This window comes from Gekko japonicus, unplaced genomic scaffold (genome assembly GCF_001447785.1).
Source record: "Gekko japonicus isolate JY-2015 unplaced genomic scaffold, Gekko_japonicus_V1.1 scaffold2043, whole genome shotgun sequence".
NCBI classification, from domain to species: Eukaryota; Metazoa; Chordata; class Lepidosauria; order Squamata; family Gekkonidae; genus Gekko; species Gekko japonicus.
Window position 1 is genome coordinate 65,134 of NW_015166480.1, and position 25,972 is coordinate 91,105.

Genomic DNA, 25,972 nt, shown 5'->3' on the forward strand with positions numbered 1-25,972 from the left:
CCCTTCTTTACCCCGCCCTCTGCTTCGATCCTCATTCCGTTTGGGAATGAGGATGAAGCAGGAGGGTAAGTAGCCGGGCCTTCTGACACACTTCCGGTGATGTCAGGGGGTGTGGCCTTCTGTCACTTCCGGTGATGTCAGGGGGCGTGGCATATGCAAATAAGTTATGCTAATGAGTTATGCTAATGAGCTCCGGCAGCTCTTTTTCTACAACAAGACCCCTGACCTCATCCATTGCCAGCAGTCCCTCATGTTGGAGGTACATAGCATGGTCCAGCAAGTCAAATCCCTCTCGACAGCACCATCTACATAACTGGCTATTCACCTCCAGTATCCTGTTCTCCCTACCCTCCCATGGCTCTCAACAGGTAAAATGGAGGAGAACACCACCTGTGCCCCCAGATCTTTCACCTTCTTGCCCAGAGCCTCATAGACTTTGGAGATCCATTCACGGTTTCTTTGGGCCATATCATTTGTTCCCAACTGGATCAGCAGGAGTGGGTAGCGATCAGAGGTTTTGACCAGTCTTGGAATTCTCTCAGTAACATCTTGGATACATGCTCCAGGAAGACAACAAACCTCTCACGATTCCTTGTCCGGTCTGCACTGAACGTCTTCTCTCCCTCTCGGTAGGGAGTCACCAACCACCACTACTCGTCTCTTCCTTCACGGGATAGCTTTGGTCCTTCTCTGCCTATGTGTTTGTGTGTCAGTTACATCCTTTTGATTCTGATCTGTGTCAGTTACATCCTTTCTATCTTGGAGTGTGCTAGTCTAATCTTCCAACATCAGAAGCGGCTGGTAGCGATTTTGCAGCTCCACTAGCTGTGAGTGTTTCCTGATTATCTTACTCCTCAAAGTCACATTCTTCCACTCACCTACCTGTTCCTTGTTACTTCCTTCCTCTTGCTTAGGAATTGCTAGCTCTTGCTGTTCTTTCAGGAGCCCCACTTCTGTCATGTCTAAAAACCTTTCTCCCTCCCTGATGTTCCTCAGTGTATGGATTTGTGCCTCGAGTTCTCCCACCTTCTTTTCAAGCATTCTTATAAGCTTCCACTTGCAGCATGTATAATGCATTTCTTGGCAAAGCAGAAAAATGATCATAGTGCAACCCTGGCAGGTTACTGGAATAGATCCTTCTTTATCCATCTCCCTAGGAGCAATGCTACAGCCTCCAGGAACTTCTCTCAAAGTCTGTGGTGATGTACCCTGAAAACTTTGAGACTGACTAAATGGCTACCTTTCCAGCAGTTCTGTCTCCAGAACTCAGCAGCAGCCCTCTTCTTAGGTACTTACAGGGCTTCCAAGCAAGACCCACAGGCTAAGACCCTGTTTCAAAAGGCCACTTCCTACCAAGCACAGTAGAGCCCAGTACAGTAGGGGGTGAGACTTGCAATCAACAGCACTCCACAGCAACTCACTCAGCCTCCAACTACACCCAAAACACAAACAGCCCCAAACAGTACTTAAACAGAACCACTCTCTATCAAGCTACAAAGAACCTAACTCACTCTCGGCTTCCCACTCAGCAGCTAGGAAGGCAAATGGAGAAAGACAAAAAACCCTTACCTTCTAGCAGCAGCTCACCATGTGCTCTCCACTCCTTGCCTCAGCCCAGCTCTCCAGTGAATTTGCAAAAATTGATCTGTAATCATTATTGGGAGAGTTTGAAACAAATATAAAAAGTAGGGTATCACTATCATTTTTATTATAGCCAGTTTTCCAAGCCATGTAAAGTTTAACCTAGACCAGTCTTTTGGTTCTTTATTAATGTGCTTCACCAATGACCTATAATTACACCTAAACAGTTCCTGGCGGGAGCTGGTCCATGGGGTCGCGAAGAGTCGGACTCGACTGTGCGACTGAACAACAACAACAGTTCAAAATGGGTGGCTGTGTTAGTCTGTCTGTAGCAGTAGAAAAGAGTAAAAGTCCAGTAGCACCTTAAAGACTTTAAAAAAGTTGTGATAGGGTGTGAGCTTTTATGTGTCACTGCTCACTTCTTCAGACACAGCTCACATTCTAGCTGTGTTTTTAATTGATGTATCAAAAGTGATTCTTTACGCAGCAAGGTTTTATGCATATCCACTCCATTATAGGAACGTGGGGAAATGTTTCCAAAATTACAAATCTAAAATCATTAAAGTTATGATTTGCATCCCAGAACTGTTGGATCAAGGGAATATCTAGTTGTTGATTCTTTATTCTAAAATGGTGTTCTATAATATTTGTATGCACAGTATGTGTAGATACACCCACATATAATGCCTGGTCACCGAATGGCAACACCTTCATTAAGCCTGATTCATAAGGCATGCCCCAGGGGGAGGAGTAACTCCACCCTCCCCACCAGTATTGAGGGGGGCTGCATTGGTACAGAACCCCAGGATCCCTGGGGAACCCCAAACCCAGGGCTGAGCAGCGACAGGGCCTAGAGGTGTAGTGCATAACTGGGTAGTGGCTGAGGACCCAGAGACTGCAGCCTGACCCCAGGGCCCCCAAAGCCAGACAAAACCAAAGTGTTATGCATTCTCATACTTAGCATCTTAACCCAGATAACTGGCTGCAGGAGCAGCTGCTCCTATTTCAGACCGCTGCTCCTGCACAGCCTTTTAAAAAAGACAAGTGGGTTAAAACCTCAGCTTGAAAACTCCTGTTAGAGGCCAACCTTGTCTGCTCTCTCCCACACCCCCTTAGCTGTGGAGCAGGTGGAGAAACCTCCCTGGCTTGCTCCAAAGCCACCAACCTACCCTATGTGGCCTGCCTCTCTTGTGCTTCCTCACCCCATCTGAAGAGAACAGGGTGGAGGCTCTCTTGGGGGGGCTTTAGGTGTGGGCTGTTTTCCCTTAGACCACCCTTGGCCCTTCCTAGGTGCCATAACTAAGTAGCCTCACTGGTCAGAGTCACCCTGGAGACACAAAATTCCCACCCCCATGCAGCTAACAAAATGGCTGCCCTAACACTGAGGGAAGAACCAACCACAGGGGAGCCTGGCTGACCACTGACTCAGGGGTCCCAGGTAGCAAAGAAGCCCCTAAGCCAAGGCAGATGGCCCACCCCTTTCAAGTAAAAGCAATGTGTCCAGCCAGGACTGCCTGAAAGCCTTAAACTTCCCCCCAAACATATCTGTCTTGACTTCCCCAATCCTGGAACAGGAACAGGCCAGAAGACCTAATGAAGCAAAAGGGGGCACAAGACCCACTGCCACTGCTGTTGTAAAAGGACTGGGCAAAAAAAAAGGAATGCCAGCTCCCAGCTACCCCACATCAAACACCTTGGCAGATTTCTGCCAAGACCCTCTGCCACTGAGGCCATCGCCACCTTCATCACCCCTGCTGCCACTGCCAATCTCTCAGAGACCATGACCCAGCTTCAGGAGCTGCTCAAGCAAGCGCCATCCCGACTGAGCACATGGTGAAGACTGGAGAGGGCAAGGGCAGAGCCACGCTTAAAAGGCAGCCAGCTCCACCCCCACCACATGCTCACATGTGACATGCCACACAGACACCTCTTCCTCCTTCTCGGGTAGGCAAAGGCAGCTCCTGGCCATAGTGGCCAGGTACAGCCGGACTTTTTTATTACACTCCAGCTACCTTCTTATTCCTCATTTTCTTCTTCGATGCAATCTGAGGGATCTAACTGATCTTTCTTTTTCTGCTGTTGCTGTTGTTTTAGAGTAATCTCTACTGTTTTATGGAATGCTTTGGCTTCTTTAAGATTTCATGCAGATAGCATTAGGTCTCTATATGAGATTAACAACATGAAGGAAAATCCCCAGCGATACTTTAATCCTACCTGTTTCAAAGCAGCAGTTACTGATTTCTGCATTGCAAAGTCGTCATCGTCGTCAGGATTTCTACCTTGCCCTCCCAGTTGGATATCTTGAAATATCATAATGCTTTGTTTTTCAAAAGTAATTGCAACTTTAGAATGACTTTTTTAAAATACAACTTGCTTGTATTTAAAATTCAGAAACCTTACTATTATATCTTTGGGAGTCCCAGTAGGTACTTTCATGCTCTTTCAATCTATACTGCCTCTTCAGGCACTTCCAGTTTAAAAGTTTCTTTAAGTCATTCAGCTATAAAAGCCTTCATAGTTGTATTTTTTCCCACAGCTTCTTTAAAACCTCTAAAGTGTAAATCACAACATCTGGCATAGTTTTCTGCATAATCCAGTTTACCTTTCAAGTACTGGTTTGCCTTTTCAAGCTTGCTCACTTTACAAGCTGTAATAATCCTGAAATCAATTGTTTTCTCTGCCAAGGCTTCTGAATGAGTTACCCCTCTCATTTAATTGTTTAACTGCTTTTTTAATAGGAGAAAGCAAGGCTGATATATCAGCATTCAGTTCAGCTGTAAGATCTTCAAGATGATTTACAAATAACTCTTCCAGCTCAATCTTAATAATGGAGACAAAGACCTCTCTCTCTCTTTTAAATTGCAAGTGCCTGGGAGCCATTTTGGTTTTCCCTTCATTCTCCTCCAAGCTTAGATGAGGCATACTAGCTTCAACAGATTCAAAACAACTCTTCATTTTTTTCCTCTGTTTGCTGAAGATTTAGATAACATATCTCATATTAAAGTTGCTATTACCTGTTTAGGAGGCAAAACTTGCCGTGCTGGAGGGGATCTGTGGATTCTGCCATCTTTCGTGATAACATCCTGCTCATGTCTATTTTAGATCAAACCACATTTTTTGGCACAAAAGTAGTTCATTTTGAAGGGGATGTTTTATGTTGCAAAAAAGCTCTGTCACAATCCTGTAAGGAGAAAAACAACTGTCATAAAAGGTGTCTGTTTATTGTTGTTTCTTTAATGAGGAATTTAAAAATATTTACGTTATTCTGCTCATACTTCTGTGGAGAAGCAACACACATCTTTTGTTAAAGTTATTTTAAAATATTTTTTGATATTTATAAATACCAAAGGAATTTTTAAAACTGAAAAATCTGTTATCAACATACTAAAACTATTTTTGCTCAAAAGCAGAAACGAAATAACAATAAGTAAATAAAATAAAATAAGAATAAGAAGTAACTATTCATACCTATTATTAATTTTTTGATCCCAGTACATTTGCTGGTCTTTGTTGTATTTGTACATATATATGTGCTAAGATATCTTAGCTCTTGGTGGATGGGAGTCTAGGTTACCTCATTTCACGTTCAATCTACATAGGTGATGAATGTATTGTCATACTGGTGCTATGTATCTTAATCTTTTAAAAAATCTGGAGTCAGGTAAACAATAAAAGTGGCACACTTTTCTGAGGAAACCAAATTATTCAGGATACTGAAAAGTCAAGCACAAAAAGAAGGTGATCTCTCTGGTGTGAGTGAATGGGCAAGCCCATGGCAACTTAATTTCAGTATGATCAAATGTGCAGGCATGCATTCTGGAGCAAAAACCATAGTGAAGGGGTCTGGACTAGCAATAACCATCCAGGAAAGATTTCATATGTCATGGAAGATAGCTCAGTAAGATAGTTCACTTTGCAGTGATGGTGAAAGTATGGCTGGCCTCTGAAGATAGGGGCATGGACAACAGTGGATATACAGGGCTACTCACCCCATCTTAAAAAGGTGTTGTAATGGGTTTGGTCCAAAGGGTCTGGGCCTTTAGCTAAAGGAAGTTACTGTTCCTTAATTACTGTAAATATTTCCTTGGGGGGGGTGATTGTTAATGATGAACCATTGATGGCTCTGTTGAAGCAGCCATGAGAACTTGGAAGTAATCATTTTTTTTCAGGTGCATGGACAGGGCAGGTGTGTGAAGATAAAACAGTTGGAGTTTGGTGGGGGAAGGGAGACAGACACAAACAGAGACTGCTATAAATTGGTTGAAGCACCTTGGGAGGGGCAGAACCTCTCTTTCTGGCATCTAATGTAGGGTAGCACATCTGCTACCCTATAGGCATGCATCTTTGCTTTCACTTGTATATTTATAAAAAAAGCAAATAGTACAAAAACTGTTATAAGTCTCCAGTGCTCCCTCTTCTAAAGGGAGCCAACCCTGGTAAGTGATGTCTAGGGGTGTGCACTCAGTATATACTGAGCCAAATAAATATCAGTATTTTTAGGGTATTTATTCAGCCAAATACAGATCAGATTTTAATCAGATTTTTTTTAGGCCTGGCTGGAAGGCATTTAAAGAGATTGCAGTGGCATGACTTGGCGAGTAAAGTGAGTAAGCATTTAACCTTTAAATGCCTTCTGAGTTCAATTTACTTGCCGAGTTGTGCCGCCATGGTGGCATGACTCAACAAGTGAACTGATCAGGTATTTAAACTTTATATGCTTGCTGATTTCACTCACCAAGTCATGCTGGCACTGCAGTGCAACTTGGTGAGTGAGCTTAGAAAGGATTTAAACTTTAAATGCTTGTTGACTTCACTCACAGAGTCACGCCGCCGTGGCACCACAACTTGGCGAGTGAACTCAGCAAGCATTTAAAGTTTAAATCCCTTCTCCATTATACCCTATGGGGATGGTTCCCATGGGGTATAATGGAGATGAATAAATTCAGCAATCCCGATTATTTCCCAAATCCCAATATCATACTAATATTGGGATTCAGGAATATTGGGAAATACCTATATGTTTCAGGTTCAGTACACCCAAACCTGGAAAATACCTTCTTTTTTTTGCACACCCCTACTGATGTCCATGGAATTTCTCAAAGTGGAAGGGGTATAGCAATATCATCAATTTGGCAAAATGGATGAAAAGGGTAGGGAACTGGTGCACTTTCCATGTGAGGAAAAAGGTGTGTGAAAAAAGAGGATAAGGAGAGATGTCTCCCCTTTTGTTGTTTTGTTTTATAGCATGAGAAATGAAATTGATTGCCTATAGTTCAGAAAAGATCAAAATAAACAACACATAATGAACATTTTGGAAATTGCTGCTGTAGTTCAAATAGCTTTAAAGGGGAATTAAAAACATTTATGAAGAATAGGTGTATTATTGGCTATTAAGAGGCTTATTTATTTATTTATTTATTTAAGTATTTTTACCCCACCCTCCCTGCAAGCGGGCTCAGGGCAGCTTACAAGTAACACAAAACTTTTGCTGGGCTCATTAAGTTTTAATGTGTCAGTTGTCAACTGCTGGGTGCATAAAACAGTTATCATCCAGATTTTTATTCTTCATGTGAATAGTGGCCTTCCTTCAGCCTCAGGATTCTCAGATTGTAAATGTGATCTCCCCCAGAAATCACAAATATGTAGCCATTTTTCCTGAAAAACTAGGCCCTGATATAGATAGCCTCTTCCTGAAGCATTCATTGTGATAGTCTGATTTTTCACAAAAGACAGACTTTGAGACATCCAAAGTCTCCTGAGAAAGGATTTTTAGCCTATCCTTCTTTAAGCACAAACCATATTTGATCTGAACTTAAAGTGTAACATATTTCTCTCTCTCATTTTCCCTCCCATCTGGCTTCCTGAGCCATCTGTGGGTTCTGATTGGCTGTTAGCTGCTCTGCCTATACACCAAACATGTATACAGGGGACTGGTAACTGACAGAAATGGGCAGAGAAAAATATTTTTTTTTTCAGACAAAACTACAGGCAGTTCAATATTGTAACCCCCTATACTGGTATGCTGTTCTTGCCAGATGGGAATTTGTGGCATGTTCTGAAGATTATTCATTTCATAGATTTTTATTTCACTGTTCCTCCAGAGAGTTCAGAACAGCGTACATAATTCTCCTCTTGTTCATTTTATCATCACTACAACCCTATACGGTAGGTTTGGCTGAGAGTATGTGGCTTGCCCTAGGTCACCCAGCAGGTTTCATGGTATAGTGGGAATTTGAGCCTGGGTCTTCCAGATCCTAGGCCAGAATGCTAACCACTACAACACGCTGGGCCTCAAATTATGAGATAAATTATGAGATTAAGTTAAAATGCCAAATTATTCAAGGGAATCTGGGAACCCATTTGTGAATAAGGAACCCATTTGGCTTCCCTGTCAGGAAGGGGAAGAGTAATTACTTTTAATAATCCAGCCCCAAGCCTTAAAAGGATGGTTAGTCACATGTGGCTTGGTGGGAAATGAGTAACTCAGCTTCCCAATACAGCACTGATCAAACAGAATGCCTCCCAGCTGAAGGAGGGTTAAATGGGCAGTGGGAAGGAACAGAGTTAAAGTCTGTGCCAATGCCAAGTCCATTCTTTGCTTTAGCATTCCCATTGTCTTGTGCCTATTTCTTTGAAAGAAATGCCAAAGTAACTCAGTAACCAGTGTAATTTAGCCATATTGCTTTTTATTTACTAGTTATCTGTAATACCTCTGCTGTGTTCTGATCCACATTTCCATGATTTTGTGTTATTATTCTGTAGAGGATGTTTGTTAGTTATTAAATATCTTTTTTTTCTCCTGTAAAGAGCTCATATTGCAGAACTCTCACCAGTGGTGCCAGGCCATTCATCCATGCAGAAATACCACACACCTAGCCAAGCTAGAGGCATTTGCTGAGGCTGGGTGAAGGGATGATTGTTATTCCATATGTGAGCACACACAGCAATCCCCCACTTCATTGAGTCAGACCACTGGAGGGTTTAATGGGTCACAGGATTATCTAACTGATAGAAAGGAAGGGGACTAGGGCTATCTCTGACAAACAGAAAGGAAGACAGCTGGAGTATACCACAAGCAGGTTCTAGCACACCCACATGCACTCTCACATCATTTTACCCAAAAATAGTTTAGGATAGGCTATACTTACCAGTCTTTAAGTTTCAGGTCTGTGGGAGAGAGAGAAGTGACCAGCGTTTCACAGACTGTGAAGCTGACACCAAGAAAAGAGTGTGAATACAGGAGATGGGTCCATGTAGTCATAGGAAAAATATACCTTAGGGCAATGTGACAAGTTTGCCCTAAAATAATAGCACTGATGTGTTTACAGGAAGGTTCCCAAAGACTTGGACAAATGGTTGATTGCTCTCCAGGAAGGAGATAAAAGGTCTGAATGGAACTTGTTGGCTTTCCCAAGACTGATAATATCTGTTGATGACCCTCAGAAATACAGGATGGGGAGATAATTCTAGGTGTTAAGGATATGCTAACAGGGTAAATGTGTCAAGTGGAAGCAGATCAGGGGGATGAAATATGTTAATGTAAAGTGTTGTTTTCGCAAGAAATCAATTGTTATAAAGTATACGTTATGTTTGGGATGAGAAAGGAAATGCTTTGCAAATCAGCCTTTTTAATCACTTACCAAATATTTTCCCAGGCTGGTTTCCTGGGATATTTGGATGGATGGATGGATATGGCGTGATGTGGTTCATGGGGTCGCGAAGAGTCGGACTTGAATGTGTGACTGAACAACAGATAGATAGATAGATAGATAGATAGATAGATAGATAGATAGATAGATAGATAGATAGATAGATAGATGATATAGATATATGGTGTATAGTCTTATTTCTCTGTGAATGCCAACTGCCCATCTGCAGGGTGATAGCTGACTGCTAAGAACCCCAATCTTTTGGTTGCTCACAACTTGGGAGCAGAAGATGCAAAGAGTTACATTACAAAAGGTAACACATTGTTTGAAGGGTTAATAAGTATTGTGCAGCAGCATCTGTTCCTTTAGAAGAAACTGAGAAGTTGTAATGTTTATGAACCATGTGCAGCAAATGGCTAGTCCCTGGATCACCAGGCATGAGGAAAGATGCACGAAGATAAATAAAGCTACCATTGTATGGCATTTTTGGTGTGTGTGTGTGTGGGGGGGGGTTTCTGGGACGTTTCATAGATGAGCCTTGATATTGCCGGTCTCTGTGTCCTGGCCCTGGTATTCCTTGGAGGTCTCCCTTCCAAGTACTTGCCAGGGTCAGCCCTGCTTAACTTCTGAGATCTGATGAGATCAGGCTTGCCTGGGCTATCCAGTTCAGGACATTCTATGGCATTTTTGATCATATTTACATTTAAGTACTTTTTAGCTATGCTTTTTTTTTAACATTAGCAGAGCTTTAGAATTTTTAAAGTTGGTTAATGTGTTTATAAAATTCAGTGCTTTAGGATGTTTCCCAATATTTTCACAGGGGTAAGCTCCATTGAAGTTGTGGTCCAACATGGTTTAGCTACACCTGAAGGTCTAACTGTGGACTGGATTGCTGGAAATATATACTGGATAGACAGCAATTTGGACCAAATTGAAGTTGCAAAATTAGATGGCACGCTAAGAACAACTCTAATAGCAGGTGCCATGGAGCATCCTAGGGCTATTGCTTTGGATCCGAGATATGGGTAATTATATGTAATTTAAATCCTTGTTTACAACACAATGGAATTAATAGGTTTCTAATTCAATGCGAACTCCTTTTTTTTTTGTTCTTTGGTCTGGTAATCTTCAGCCTAATTTGATACAACAATTTTTGAATCTATTCTGGGAAATGGGGCTCTTCCGTTCTCTATTTTTCACTCATTGTGTTAGTTTTGACTAGACTAGCATAGCTTTCAATGTCTGAATGTAATTTGGAGATAATAAGTACATTTTAAAATAAATTATTTCCCCTTTAAAAATAATGATTGTGAAAAGGGGGAAAATACAAAAGAAAAGGGGGAAGATACAAAAAATCACTCATTGCAAAGTGTCAAAAAATACAAAAGGAGAAAAACCAGTGTTAACTCTGTCATTCAATGACATTATAAACAAAGCCCATGTGTCCATGAATTTATCAACTGTTATACCGTCTTGATTTGTAATTCAATTTTGATATGTCAGTTTAGACATGGGAACAGTTTCCCATGCTCTCATAATCCAGTTGTTTATATTGGGGGCCACAGAGGATATCCAGCAGAACATTACACATTGTCTTGCAGCAGTTAACAAGCTGAGTCTAATTCAAAGCTCTCTGTCAGGCAGGTAAGCAATCTTAAACATAGCATAGCAATGCAACCACAGTCTCATATGGTAAATCATGGCCCGTTAATTCTAAAACATATAAAAAATCTGGTGCCAAAAAGAATTTATTTTAGAACTCCAAAGAAAAGGTAATAAATTTGACTGAGTTGAATTACATCTATAACATGAATCCTGTTATTCAGGTATATATGAAATAATCTGTACAGTATCAGATACCAGCACTATATAATTTTCACATTTTTCTCTCTTCAATCAACAGAAATAGACATTCCATATATATGTGTCCATAGTAAAGGTAAAGGTTTCCCTTGCATAATTTTCACATTTTTTCTCTTAAATCAACAGAAATAGACATTCCGTATATATGTGTAAAGGTAAAGGTTTCCCTTGTTCGAAAGCCAGTCAAATCCGACTCTAGAGATGCGGTGCTCATCTCCGTTTCCAAGCTGAAGAGCCAGCGCTGTCCGTAGATGTTTTCGTGGTCATGTGGCCAGCATGACTAGACACTGATGCACAGGGAACGCTGTTACTTTCCCACTGAAGCAGTACCTATTTATCTAGTTGCAGTTTCTTGCTTTCAAACTGCTAGGTTGGCAGAAGCTGGGACCAGAGACAGGAGCTCACTCCATCCTGTGGCACTCGGGTCTCAAACTGCTAAACTACTGACCTTCCAGTCTGCAGTTCAGTGTCTTAAACAATTGAGCCACCGCAGCCCTATATGTGTCCATAACCATTATAAAGGTAATGGCTATTTCCCCCCATATATTTTTTAGTCCTATTTAAATTGGGAGATGATAATGCTTCTTAAATGAAGTGGGCAAGTCATATTACATTTGTTGTTTAAAGAGGAAAATTAAGCTGTGAAGCTGGCAAGAGTTATGTTTGGCTCTTCTAAGACCAATGGTTACTTCCCACTGTCCTGCCTATTGTATGCTATCTATCCTAACATCTGGTTTAGGGCCTAAATGAATGTGAAATAAAAATTCATGGTTAGGATCTTCCATTTTTAAAAAATAATTAGCAAGCAGCTTCTTTGAAGGATGGGTGCTGCATGAGAGGACACTGACTCTTTTCTCCCATGCTTCTTCCACAATTTAAAATACCCATATAAAAATGCAGTAAATTTTGTGTGTATTGGAGCACGATCTAATCCTGCTTATATGGATGACCTTCAGTCAGAGAGATTTGATGAACTGGACAAGGTGCTTCAAAATGTGTGGCCTACCACATCCAGTAGTGATCCTTACCGCCCATCACTAACATTATCATGCTGACTAGGGTTTGTTGACTGAGTCCAGGAAATAAGTGCTTCTCTGTGGGAGGGTGCAGTTCCAACCTCTCCAAAAGATGTGGTTGTGAGACTCCTCCTGAAAAAGGCATCCCTGGACCCAAATTATCTAAATAACTACTGTCAAGTGGCTAATATTCCATTCTTGGACAAGGTGCTTTAGTGGGTGGAGTCTACATAGAATCAGACCATCTTGGAGTAGACAACCTATTTCAAGCTGGATTCAGGCCTGGCTTTGGGACAGACATGGTCTTTGTTGTCCTGACTTACATCCTTTACCAGGAGAATGATAGTGGAATATATCCCTGTTGATTTTCCTGGATGTCCCAGAGGCTTTCAGTACCATTAGCCATGGTATTCTTCTGGCGAGGCTAGCTGTGTTGGGAATGGGGGACATGATGTGTCGATGGTTCTCCACTCTTATTTAACCAACCAATTCCAAGAAAGAGGTGGGATTGGACTGCTGATCAGCCATATAGCAGATATACTGTGGGGTTCCATCTTGTCCCCAGTGTTATCTCCATGAGACAGCTGGGAGAGGTCATCTGGTGATATGGAGTGAGGAGTCAGATGATGCCGAGCTCTATTTCTCCTTAAAAGTTAAGCCATGATGGTCTGTGGAAGTCCTGAATAGGTGTCTGGAGGAGGTCATGGGCTCTATGAGGGCCAGTAAATTGAAGTTCAATGCAAACAAGACTGAGGTGCTGTCGGTCAATGAAGTAACTGCTTGGGGGACTGCTTGTTCTTATCACATCCAAGTTAGATTACAGTAATTCACTGCATGTAGAGCTGCCTTTAAAAATAGCTCAGAAACTTCATTTGGTCAGAATTCAGCAGCTAGGCTATTGTCAAGGGTTGGTTACAGAGGTTGTATCACTCCTGTGCTGAAAGATGTGTGCTGGTTACCCATCTTTCCAGGCACAATTCCAAGTGCTGGTTCTTACATTCAAGTCCGTAAATAGCTTGGGGTCAAGGTACCTGAAGGGCCATCTCCTCCCATACTACCCAGCCCACTAGTTAAGATCTGCCTCTCAAACGCTGCTGTCCATGCCCCCACCTTCAGAGGTGAGCAGCTAGTGACTAGAGAGCTTTTTCTGTGATGGTACCTCACCCATGTAAGGCTCGATTGGCACTTACACATCTTGTTTTCCTGAAGCATTTCATTAGTGATTTTTATCTTAACAGCTTTTTAATGGACTGCCACAGTTTTATGGATAGCTTTTATGCTGTCCAATGGCTTGTTTTTAATATTTGGACATTTTAATTGCAAGCCACCTTGAGCAGGACTCTGAATCGGTAGCATGGAAATATCCTAAATAAATAAAGAGACCATTGAAGGCACACATATGGCTATTCTAAATCATCAAAGAAGCACTGAAGGGGAGACAGCACCCTTGCACCCAGCAATCCTTTGCTGACCTTCAAATTAATCACTTTGGACAGCGGAATAGCTTTTTGAAAATCATGGAGTATCCTGTTCACAGATCTCTCATGGCATGTCCAGTGTTCCCTCTAAGCTGAGTTACTGTGAGCTAGCTCACAGTTTTTTAGCCTCTGGCTCACACATTTTTGTCTTAGCTCAGGAAGGATGGCTCCAGAGCAAACTAATTTATGCAGTAGCCAAATCACTCACTCACAACTTTAATGCCAGTAGCTCACAAAGTAGGATTTTTGCTCACAAGACTCCACAGCTTAGAGGGAGCATTGATCATGTCTGTTTTGGCCCATCCTTGCAGTTTAATAAAAGGGATAATTTGGCTTCCAAATGGAGTAGATAATAAATTGAACCTTAAGTAACTACCAAATCATGAAAGATTTACTGGAAAGAATGCATTCAGAATTATTCACAACAAGGGTGGACCCGCAAGAAATTTGTGGGGAGGAGGCATTCCCCCACCTTTGCTTCCTTCCCTCTCTCGCTTTCTTTCTCTCCCCAAGCCAGTCCATCCTTTTTCTTTACAATCCTCCACCAAGTTGATCTCTCTCTCCCCCCTGCAAGCCAACCCCCTTCTTTCTCCCCCCCAAGCAAATACCCCCATATTTCCCTTTCTCTTCCCCCCCCCAAGGCAATCACCCCTTCTTATTTCCCTCCTTTTCCCCTGAGACCAGCAGTGGTGGCAGTGCCTGGGAGGCTGAGCCAGTGTAGGCTCAGCCATAAAGCCACCCACTGCTTTCCATCCCTCTTTGCTCCCGAATTCCCAAAAGTGGGAAAGCCTGCAAAGCCCTCATCGCTAGGAAAGCTGTTGCTAAGGGCAGTCGCCTGCTCAGAACTTTCCAAGGAGAGAGAAAGCTCCTCGTCATTGGAAAGTCCTTTCTCTGCGCATGAGCAGAAAAGCTGTTGTACTTTTGGGGGGATTTAAATATCCCCGTATCCTTTAAAAATTTTTTTTAGATTTTTCTGCACAGCTGGGGGGGTGCCCCAAATGTGCAGGATAATCTCTTTTCCCTCCATGTGCCCCTGATCTGTGGAAATAAGTATCCACATGCAGGGGACCATGTTGGGAATTAGATATATAGATTAATATTCGTCCATTCACATGTCCATTTACTAGTCACTAGTATACAGTCACGTGCCCACGGTACATGTAGATCTACATTCATTTAGCATTGATTACATTGTAACACTACTCACTCTTACCTTGACACTAGAATGTAAAGAGCCCATATCTGTACTGGTTTAATATTACAATATTACAAGACAGAGAGCATTCTAAGGGGGTGGGGGAATGGAATGTATTGATAACCAATATAATCTTTTTACTCATGTATCCAGCAGGAGAAAAGTAAAAAGATCTTGTCCCCTCTATAAGCATTATCACCTAATGATAAGGTAGGGTCTACTGGGTAAGTAGTTAGGCATCTTATTAAAATGGTTTAATTCTTCCCAGTCTATTTCAAATGAATTCCAGTACTGGTGCAACCTCTGTTGCATTTGGTTTACCTCTCTCAACTACTCCCTAGCACGTTTTCTGCTGCCACTTTCCATTTCCCCAGTTTACCTGAACATGGTGGACAGAGGAAGAGGCATTGGCAAGCTATTGATGCTGCACAGCATATCTGGGGCCATCAGGAATCATGGGATTCCTGATGCCATAAACATGATCCATTGCATCTGTGGTCACCAGGGGCAATATAATTACCATTTTCTTCAGCACTTTTACTGCAGCCAATTACTTTACACAAGGGAATAGGAGCACCTGTTTTCTACCAGAAACAACTCAGGATGTGGTTTATGTTCATTTTTAATTCTGCTGCAGACTGATATGTAGGTAGGGTGTGTGTGCTGTCCATTAATACTTTCAACAGTGCTGTTTTCTGGTGCTTCCTTACCTGTTGAATAATTTGCATTTCCTTTGGTACATTGAATAATATTAAATGTATCTGTTTAGACAGATATCATGTGTATTGAATTTGAGTCAGGCATGGCTGGACAAAGAGAAGAATGAAACATAAGCCATTATGTGTTTTACTGAACAAATATAAGTTGGTTAGAATATGCATTCTTTTGAGGTACACAGAAGAATAAAATTATAGTTTTCAGCAATGTTTACAACCACATAACTTACAAATGTCACTCCAAACAATACAACAAAATATCACTCAGTTTACATTTATCAAATATGAGAATTTTCCTTTTTTGGTAGCTTCAATGATTTGTGTTCTATCTTAATAAGATAGTTTCATAGGTATAGTTATATGAAATATATGCATCTGGTGTGTGGGTGTATGTGAGATTGTTCTACTATATTTGGTGTGGGTTCATTTACTAGTTAGTATAAGGGATGGGCATGAACCCTGAAACAAGCCCTGGTTTGAGCATGAACCAGGCCAGTTCGTGGTTCGCGAACCAGGGGTTCGGGAGAATGTGTCTCCCACAATCCATCCACAAACATCCATGTTTTTCATGGAGGTTCGTGGGACACCCATTCTTGGGTTCAGAAGGCATTTAAATAGGTCTAGTGGGCCACCCGAAAATGAGCTCTGAGTCTGCTTTGGCAGGGAGGGCAGGATAAAAATTGAAATAAATACATAAATACATTTAAATAGCATCAGAGCCCATCACCAGCCCACGGCCTTTGGAGCTTACCTCCAAGTTGGGCCACTCAGCCAGAAGAAGAAGAAGAGATTGGATTTATACCCCACCCTTCACTACCTGAAGGAGTCTCAGAGCGGCTTATATCTCCTTTCCTTTTCCCCTCCCCACAACAGATATCCTGTAAAAGTAGGTGGGGCTGAGAGCTCTTTTGAGGGATGCTGTTGAGAGAACAGCTCTGAAAGAACTTGTAACTCTCCCAGTTCTGCTAGGTTTGTTTAAGTTTGTGGTTCATGGTTTGTTTAATCAAATGAACCACGAACCCCAATGAACCACCAGTTTCCCAGTTTGTGCCCATCCTTAGTTAGTATTATCATAACTACAATATTTCACCTATGCCAAAACTACAAATAAGTTGTTACTGTTTTTAAATGATGTCTCTTGCTTATTTGTTTCTCTTTCTGGTGTAAGTTTTATTTTGTTTCTTTTCTTTGTATCATTCAGAATTTTGTTTTGGACTGACTGGGATGCTAACTTTCCTCGCATTGAATCTGCTTCCATGAGTGGAGCAGGAAGAAGGATCATATATAAGGATATGGATAGTGGAGCATGGCCTAATGGACTCACTGTTGATCACTTTGAAAAACGAATTGTTTGGACAGATGCTAGGTAAAAATTAGTTTTGCATTTCTTTCAGAATATATGTTAGGTATGCTAATCCTTTTCTATATGTCTTTGGGTATACTTCTAACACTTCCCTGGGAGTAAGCTTCATTGGGTAAAATAGGAAATACTGTCAAATATAGACCAGTTTAGGATTGCACCTAAATGAATAATAAAGAATTTACCAGTTCTCTTCTTGAGAGTCAAAATGGATTACATGGCATAAAACAATGTAATCAAGTAGCATGACAGACCTAATAAGCAATGCAATAGGACTAGGATTACAAAAGTTGGAAAGTGCAAAAAGTATCAGATGCTATGCCAAGCAGTGCAGAAATTGAATTTTTAAAAATGAAAACAATGTTGTAAGCAGTTCTGCGTCTGTTACAATATCATTTTTACCCCTTCATTCCTTAATCTCTTTCACTCTTGCTTTACTCCAACATGATGTTACCACCCCCACCCCCTCAGGCTTTTAAAATCAGAACTCTTCAGCCCTGCTAACTACTAATTCTGTTCTAGCCAATTGCATAGAATATTCACCCTTGGAAGATTTATGACAGGAGTCACACTTTTTACCTCAGGTCCTTCATTTTTTTACAAAGAGTATTTCTACCTGAAAGCAGTGCTACTTACAAGTTTGTATGGGCCCTGGGCAAAAAGCTAAAACCAGGGGCCCCTTTCCCTTCAGTAGAGTCTCTTTCTTTTCTAGACGCACTCTTCCATTTGGGTCCTCTTCTTTGATTCTACTTCCTCTTCTTCAACAACTCCCTTTTCCATTTCAATTTGCTTACTCTGGTAAAAAGAAATACTTTGTTTTTTCCATTACCTTTTATTACCTTGTACAAAATGTTGTACACAGTGATTTTAAAATGTTGAGATGCCCTGAGCCACTGTAGGCTTGTGGTGCAGAGTTCTTCCTCTCGGCAACCATTTTCAAGGGCCAGAACAGCAAATCAGGTTCCTGTACACACTGTAAAATGGTCACAAGTCCACTTGTGAAAGGTAGAATATAGAGGCGGCGGCTGCTGCCCAGCCCCTCTGTTTCCAATCACCTTTTAACACCCCCCAAGCAACAATAAAGCAAAAAGAAAAAGCTCCTACCTTATGGGCTGCTGATGAGGAGAAATCATGGCTGGCATGAAAAAGACTGGGTCATATGCTTCAGAGCATGCAGGAGCAATTGCTTTGTTGAAGAAGCAAAGGGAAAGTCAGGGAGGGAGAAGAAGGAAGGGAGACTCCCTCCCTGTAATGCAATGACCCAGCTGTTATCACCAGGCCTCAAACACTCCCTTGCCACACTGGCAGGAGGTTGGGCTGGAGCTCCTGTTGGACAGAGCACTTTAGACCAATATTAACAAAATCAGGAGTCAAGTTCCTCTTGCTCCTAAACCATAGTAGGCTGCCACCAGACCTGCTTCATCCAGGAATGCAAGGTCAACCCTGTTTCCTGTAGGACTTTAAATAGAAGTCCAAACCCTCTCGAGAGAGAGTCAGGAGTTCCGTTTCCTGTAGGACTTTAAATAGAAGTCCAACCCCTCTCGAGAGAGAGTCAGGAGTTCCACACACACATACAATATTGGTAGGGCCAAAAAAAGGCAACTAGAAAAAGCCTTCTGCAAACCCCAAAGCAATACCAACAAAGCAATACCAACATAATATGTACAAAGCAATACCAACATACTATGTGAACAGAAAATAAAAAAGGTTTTTAATATCCTTAGCTACAATACCTTTGTTATTACCGCACCAGTTATCCACTGAAATTCTTGAAGCACAAATAAAGATCAATCTGTTTACAGCAGCTCAGCAGGGCAGACCACCAAATCTCAATCTATCCAGCAGAGGTTCGGGGTTGTCCCAGATGGAAAAACAATAGTACCCTGTAGCATAACCAGCTAAGGGTCTCCAATTAAACAAAGAAGATAGAGAAAGACTTCATTTTTAACCACTACTGGGGACACCTGACCATAGGCACTAATTACCAATTGGAACTAGCAATCAGGTTCATCTGATCCCAATACCAATCAGGGAATTTGGCATAGGTAAATAAAGTATTTGACAGATGTAATTGACAACTAAACTAATTGATATTCACATGCTTGGCCATTGCAGGGGAACCCCAGTCAGTTTCAGCTGTCCAAGGCCTTCCTACTAAGTAAAAAGTTAAAAAAAACAAACCAGTCTTTGTGTTGTCAGTGCTAGGCAACAAAAGCTGATGATCTGCCGGTGGTCTTATCTGGGTTTCTCAAACTCAAGGATGTGAAACTAAGCACTGGGCTTCTGCAAGGAACTAAACACAAAATAAGCAAATAAAAAAATAAAATAGACCCCAGTTACTACACTCCCTGATTGGCAAAGCAGGGGAGGGAGGACGGAGGGAAATGCCCTCCTGCATTGGCAGAAGAAAGACTTGTGACAGGTTTCACACCAACCCTTAGTGCTGATTAGAAGGGTATGACAAATGATTGATGCAATGCCGCCCCTTTTTTCACCACTGTAGCTACAGACCTGCCACTGAATATAATGAGATCTACTTCTGAATAATTAAGCATAGGATTGTGCTACAAATCCTATGCAAAGTGGAATATCACAAAAATAGAAAAAGTAAATGACCAATTGTACTCATCTCTGATGACATCACTGAGAATATTCAGTTGGTGACCTTAAAATCTCTATATATTCCAAGGAGAAATCATAATAGCAATGGATGCACTATGTGGGAGAAAATGGATTGTTTTCCATGTACCAAATGGTAAATGAGCAATTGGGCTAATCACTGATAACATCACAGGAAATATTGTGTCCCTAAAATCTCTAGATAGTTCAAGGAGAAATCATAATAGTAATAGATGCACTGTATGGGAAAAGATTTTTCCGTGTACCAAATATCCCCTACCTAGCGGTTAAGAAAGTGCAATATTCCCACAATAGAAGTGAATTTTGAGGGTGGATGTCTGGATAAAGAATAAACGTGTGTGTTCATTTCCATATTAATTGTGCAAAGAGATCCTACATTCAGCCAATGCATGTTTAAGCCTTATTTCATACACAGTATTAGTTGCTTTACAGCATTATCATAAGTATAATTGTTAGTATATAATCCCCTTTTCATTGCGTCTTCCTTGCTAGTGGACATATTTAGGATTGGAGTGCTTATTTTTAAATACATGCTCTTTAACTCCATGGCTTTCAACTGTTTTTAAGTGTTTGGAATAATGATATTAAGCACCAAAAACAATAACCAGGAAGTAAAACAAGATAACCTTTAAAATAAACATTGTTTTCTTTATTCTTGTAACAACTATTCATGGGTGAACTGTTTTCATCTGGATTTGGAGTTGAGATAAACTAATACATTTATTTATTTATTACAAACATGGTGTTAACTTTCAGCTAACTTTGATTTGCAAGGAATCATTTATCCTTACCATCAAAAAAGAAAAAAAGAATAATTCTATGTGAAAGGAATCCGATACAATCCAAATATTATTTAACTACATTATTTTAGCTATGCAACAAAGATTTTTTTAAGGCAAGGTTCATTTTTTCATTTCATCTTCTTATTCTTGTAATAAAGCGATAAATTCTCTCCAAGACGATAAATTCTCTCCAAAAACCCAAATAACCCTCCCAAAATCAATTCTCAGTGAGTTCCTAAATCAAAAGTACTAGCTCCCAAAACAGAACACATAATAAATCCTAATACATCTAACCTCGGTGCTAAACTCCCCACATTACAAATTACAATAAACTCAATTGTTTCCAAGTGCAATATGACAATAGAATGAGTTGACCACTTTTCATCTAATTGGAGCAGCCAGTTTTATAGCAGCATTCTGTAGATTTACAGAAGAGGAAAATAACAGAGGGAGAGAAAAAGAGAAAGGGTCCATAGGCCTTCTCCCGTTGCCTCACCTTGACTAGGGCCAGGGCTTTTTCAACCCTGGGCCCAGCCTGGTGGAACATGCTCCTAACCAGTGTTCCCTCTAAGCTGAGTTAGGGTGCGCTAGCTCACAGTTTTTTAGCCTCCGGCTCACACATTTTTGTCTTAGCTCAGGAAGGAGGGCTCCAGAGCAAACTAATTTATGCAGCAGCCAAATCACTCGCTCACAACTTTAATGCTAGTCGCTCACAAAGTAGAGTTTTTGCTCACAAGACTCCACAGCTTAGAGGGAACATTGCTCCTAACTGAGATCAGGGCCCTGCAGGACTTACTACATTTCTGCAGGGCCTGTAAAATGGAGGTGTTCCGCTAGGCCATTGATTGAGGCAGTCAGGCCAATAGCCAGGATTTCTTAATCCAGGGGGCCTTTAAATAAGTCAGGGGGCACTGATAAAATAAAAATAAAATAAACTCACACTCACAGGCAGGAACAGGGTTATTTCCCCTATTGTGGAGGGTGGGTGTAAGTGGAAGTCAATCTAACCCTAACCCCTCCTCCTCTCCTTTCTCCCGCAACCGCATTGGCTGTGTGGAGTGCAGGGAACTACGGTGAAAGTGGCGGGCTCCTTTTCGGTTCTGTATTTCTTTCTTCCTGGCTGACTCCGTGCTTCCACAGTGACTTTGCCTTTGTCACACCCCCACCCACCATCCTGCAGGGGGGCTTTCTGCTGCAACACTTCTCAGACTTGGAGAGGTGGGCAAGCAGACGGGACAGAGATGGCTGCTCTGCTGCTGCTGGTGGCCTGTGTGTGCCCGGTGTTGGTGCAACCAAGCTGATCTGAGAAGGCGGGAGCTGAAGGGAAAACCCAGGAGGGGAAGCTGAGGGAGTGCTGTGTTTCTCTCTTCCGTGGCGGCCAGCTTCCTCAGCGATGAGGGCACAGGTGCATGCAAGCAAGAGAGGTCTGCAATCTTGCACTGGAGAGAGAAGGGGAGAAATTTCTGTAGTTGCAGGTTCAGCCACAGGACCCAAAGCCTCCTGGCCCCCGTCTCACCTGCCAGCCCGCTGGCCTGGCTGCCTTGCACCGCTTCATGCCGTGGCTGCCCTGCGCTACCAGCTTGGGACCGCCAGCCCAGGATGGAGCCTGCGGGGCTGCTGGCAGGTGGGGAGGTTGTGGGGCAGGGCCGGGCCCCCAAATGCCTACAACATTGTAACAACATTGGCCTCCCCTGCTTCAAATGATTCCTGGTGCTTTCACATTATGGGCGCCAAGAGGGACTGACTTATCCTAATCAGATCTTACCACCACCTTCTCTGGTATGAGCCCAGCTTGCACTGAAATAAGAAACTATTTGCCGAGTGGCCAGTAGGTAATTTAAACCAGTAATTTTAATTTTAATTATTAGTAGTTATGTTTTAATGAATTGTTTTGGACGACCTGGCATCTGGAGAACAGGTCCAGATTGACTGCCCTTCCTCAGGCCATGGAGGTGGGTACGAGCCTTCTCTAGTTCAAGTTGGTCTTTGATCTGGTGGCGTAGGGCTTGCATGAAGGCATCCACGTCTCACAGCTCAGGTGCTTGTATGTTGTAGAGGCCCACAAACCAGTCAGATGATAGATTTTAGTCACGGTCACAGATTTTTGTCGCCGTCATTGACTAACACATTGACCATAGCATGGTTTGACACTTTACCAGTAATAATTAGGGGGAAAAACTTTTGAATTCACAACATTTTTCTAAGGAAAATGTAGTATTTTCATGGGTTGTATAATTGCTCATAATTTGTCTAATATTGTTTTGAGGTCATAATTATGTTCTTAGACTTTTTTGCATTAGCTGTGATTTCAGTATTACATTACTTTATGGTTCTCTTTTTTTAAAAAAAAATAATTCCCATTTTGGGTTGTGTTTCAGATCAGATGCTATTTATTCGGCACTATATGATGGAACTGACATGATTGAAATTATACGAGGCCATGAATATCTTTCCCACCCCTTTGCTGTCTCTTTATATGGGAGTGAAGTATATTGGACAGACTGGAGGACAAACACATTGTCAAAAGCCAACAAATGGACAGGTCAAAATGTTAGTGTAATACAAAAAACTAGTGCACAGCCTTTTGATCTTCAGATCTATCACCCAAGTCGTCAACCACAAGGTAAATGAAAGCTTTTAGTACTATCACTAGAATTTCAGAATCTATATTTTTATTAAATGGTTTATGTTTCAGTCTTTTTGTTTACAATTAACATTTTTGTTCAATGGATATATCTTAGCTGCTTCTGTTAATAATAATTTATTATGGCTTTTGCTTGTTATATTGGCAATATGTGTGTATCTCTTGAAATGTCCCATTTAGTGGTGTATATACAGACATAAAATGAGAATTTGTGAGGAGTATTATTGTTGGCTAAATGACACATTAAAACTATTGCACTATAAAGATCACTAAAACAATAAACACTGAATTAACTGTCCTTTGCATCTGCTTCAGTGAAGTATTACCAACAAATAACTGAAAATCAGAGAACATACTTAGAAGCTTTTAGCATCAGGTCAGAACAATAACAATGTGGTTTTAGGCTATGTTGGTATGACATACACTACATTGACTCTAGAACCTCTTTATGGCCATTATTTTTGATAGAGAAATAGTGGAGTTAGGAAGATGTTTACAGGTTGTTTTTACTGGGGATTATAAGGGCTAGAGAAAGGAAGGAACTTTTTATGATTTCAGGGGAAGGGACAATCACAAATATGTTTCTGCCTTTTACATACTACCACTGAAAATAGCAGGGTTCTCCTTCAGTGGGGGAAGTCATCCATACCGGTTAGGGAACGGGTCCTCTAACTCCAGGCAGAACTATGCAAATTTTGTAGAACTCTCCTGGATCAGAGCAATGCTGCCTTTCAAGTTTTGATAGCCTTGCAGCTCCACCAGGATGCTCAAGCCTAGTATTTCTTTTATGGCTAATTAATAGATGACTTACCATTCCTGGATCTCCTCAGCATTGAAGAGGAAAAGTCTAAGAGAGTCTCTAGGGCAGGATCTAAGAAAAACAAAGATCTGTTAAAGGACAAGCCTTTCCTTTAAAAAAAAAATTCTTTATAGGGTTTTTCCATATACACACAAAAGCACCTTCTACTTAACAAATTTGCATATATGCAGATATCTTTGTTAGCTTTACATAAGTATCTCTACTTAATATTATAAATGCACACTCAAGCCTTATTCCTTAAATTGTACCATATTTTGATTCTTTCAACCAGTTATAAAAGCTAGACCAATATTTTTCATATTTCTCTATACTCTTATCTTCAATGATACACGTTAGTTTCTCCATTTCTGCTATATCAAACAGTTTTAAGATAAATTTAATGGGAAAATAGGGAAAATTGTTGGAAATGTAAACATTCAATCGGTACTTTTTACCGTATGTGGTGGTCATGCAGTAAAACAAAAAAAATATTGGCTCATGGTAAAAGAAATTGTTGATAAAACAATAGGGAAAATTTTTGTATTGACCCCAGAATGTTGCTTGTTAAACGTGATACCAGATACATTTAAGAAAAAAGAGATATACTTAATAATGCAAATGTTAACTGCAGCAAGAATTGTATTTGCCAAGAGATGGAAGGAAGGAAATATTCCTTCTAAAGATGAGATTATCCTAAGGACAAGCCTTTCCTGCATGAAGCTTCAGGACAGGAGAATGGCAGATCTAGGGCATGACTGTTGTGACTATGACCCTGAGCAAGGCAGGAAGGCCCAAAGCTTCAGGTCTCTCCCCAGCCTCTTTGCTGCTGGTGACTCAAGCCTCACTAAGGCTTGTACAAATGCCCACTGACCACATGGAGGCTACCATGGCTGAATTTCCCTGCATGGACTTAGAAACTTCTGGGTCTTTGGGGAATGTTCCACGGCACTAGAGGTGAGATTCTGCCCTCCCATGAGCAGCAAGGGCATGAGTTCACTGGTACAGAGAAAAGATTGAGTGGTTCCTTCATGGGAGCATTTCCCTTCTCCCAGGCCATCCCAGCTTTTCAGAATTACCCAGCAAGCACAGGAAACCCCAGTATGGCAGCCACACCATTTTTACCCACTCTTTTTATCCCAGCCACAGCAGATTAAGTGTTACATTCTTGGACGTTGTCCTACATGCCTCAATTTCAAGTGATGTTCCCACCCACAAGCATGTCAGGGGTGGTGGTTATCAGGGGCAATAGATGGTGCTGGAGCTGGAACCAGGGATATGCAGAGGGTGCCTGGCCCCCAGGGACAAAATTGACTTAGAGGGGGGAAAGGTTCTCCCTCACCCTCACCTAGGTCATCCTCCTCTGAGGAAAATTTACATCCTCCCAGGCCAAAACAATTGAAAAAACTGGTAAATTTAAAACACTCACATCTCAGGGAGATGGTGGATAAAGACGATAGATCTTCATCTTTCACCGGGAGATATGTCAGGTGGTCAATTACAGCTGTCCCTAAAAGACACCACCAAAGAGTAAACAGGATCAGGATCAGATTCTGAAGGAGTTGCATTCATATAAAACCTCTTTTTATCATCTAGTTCAGATAAGGAGAATGGTAAGGGAAGGATTCTGACTCTAAGGACTGTTCTTCCAGACTCTTCCAACCTGAACATTACCAAAGGCTATTTTAAAAGGCCATATTTACTTTAAATTAACAATTGGATGTTCCAGAGAACCCAAGTTCATCAACCTCCACCAAACTGGATGGAAGAGGATTTATGAAATTATCTAAAGGGTTGTCAGTCTGCCCATTCCCAGAAAATTTTGATGATGTATTAAGAGCAGAGTGAGGTTTCCCTGGCAATGGCAACTCTTTGACAAGCCTTGTCAAAAAATTTACACACTACCAGAGGGATCATTGGAAGATCTTAGGGTCCCTTTAGTAGATGCTCTTGTGTTCACTCTCTATTCAGGAGCCATCCTGCCTAAAGATGGGGACAACATACTTAAAGATCTGGTGGACATGAAAAATGAAACAGCTCTTAAAAGAATCACATGAAGCATCTTCACTCACAATTAAGGTTTCAGTGGTTCTATCCAATTTTACCAGACTAATCATAATCTGGGCAGATAGTCTCCTTCTGGATATGGAGACATGTCCTCTGATACTTAAGAGGTCTCTCCTTAAAATCAAGAGAGTGGCTGAATTTGCAGCAGATGCACCACAAGACACCATGCAATTTTGTGCTATAGC

The 25,972-nt window shown here is 41.4% G+C and overlaps 1 protein-coding gene across 1 annotated transcript in view; it reads left to right on the forward strand.

Annotated features, from left to right (window-relative positions):
* The window catches only part of LRP1B (LDL receptor related protein 1B), a gene marked incomplete at both ends in the record, with an annotated part of 332,345 nt that overhangs the window by 61,637 nt on the left and 244,736 nt on the right, over nucleotides 1-25,972 (forward strand). Inside the window, 3 exons of the mRNA XM_015412125.1 lie at nucleotides 10,051-10,255; nucleotides 16,700-16,864; nucleotides 22,659-22,903. Coding sequence (XP_015267611.1) covers nucleotides 10,051-10,255; nucleotides 16,700-16,864; nucleotides 22,659-22,903 — 615 coding nt within the window. The remainder of the gene's footprint in view (nucleotides 1-10,050; nucleotides 10,256-16,699; nucleotides 16,865-22,658; nucleotides 22,904-25,972) is intronic.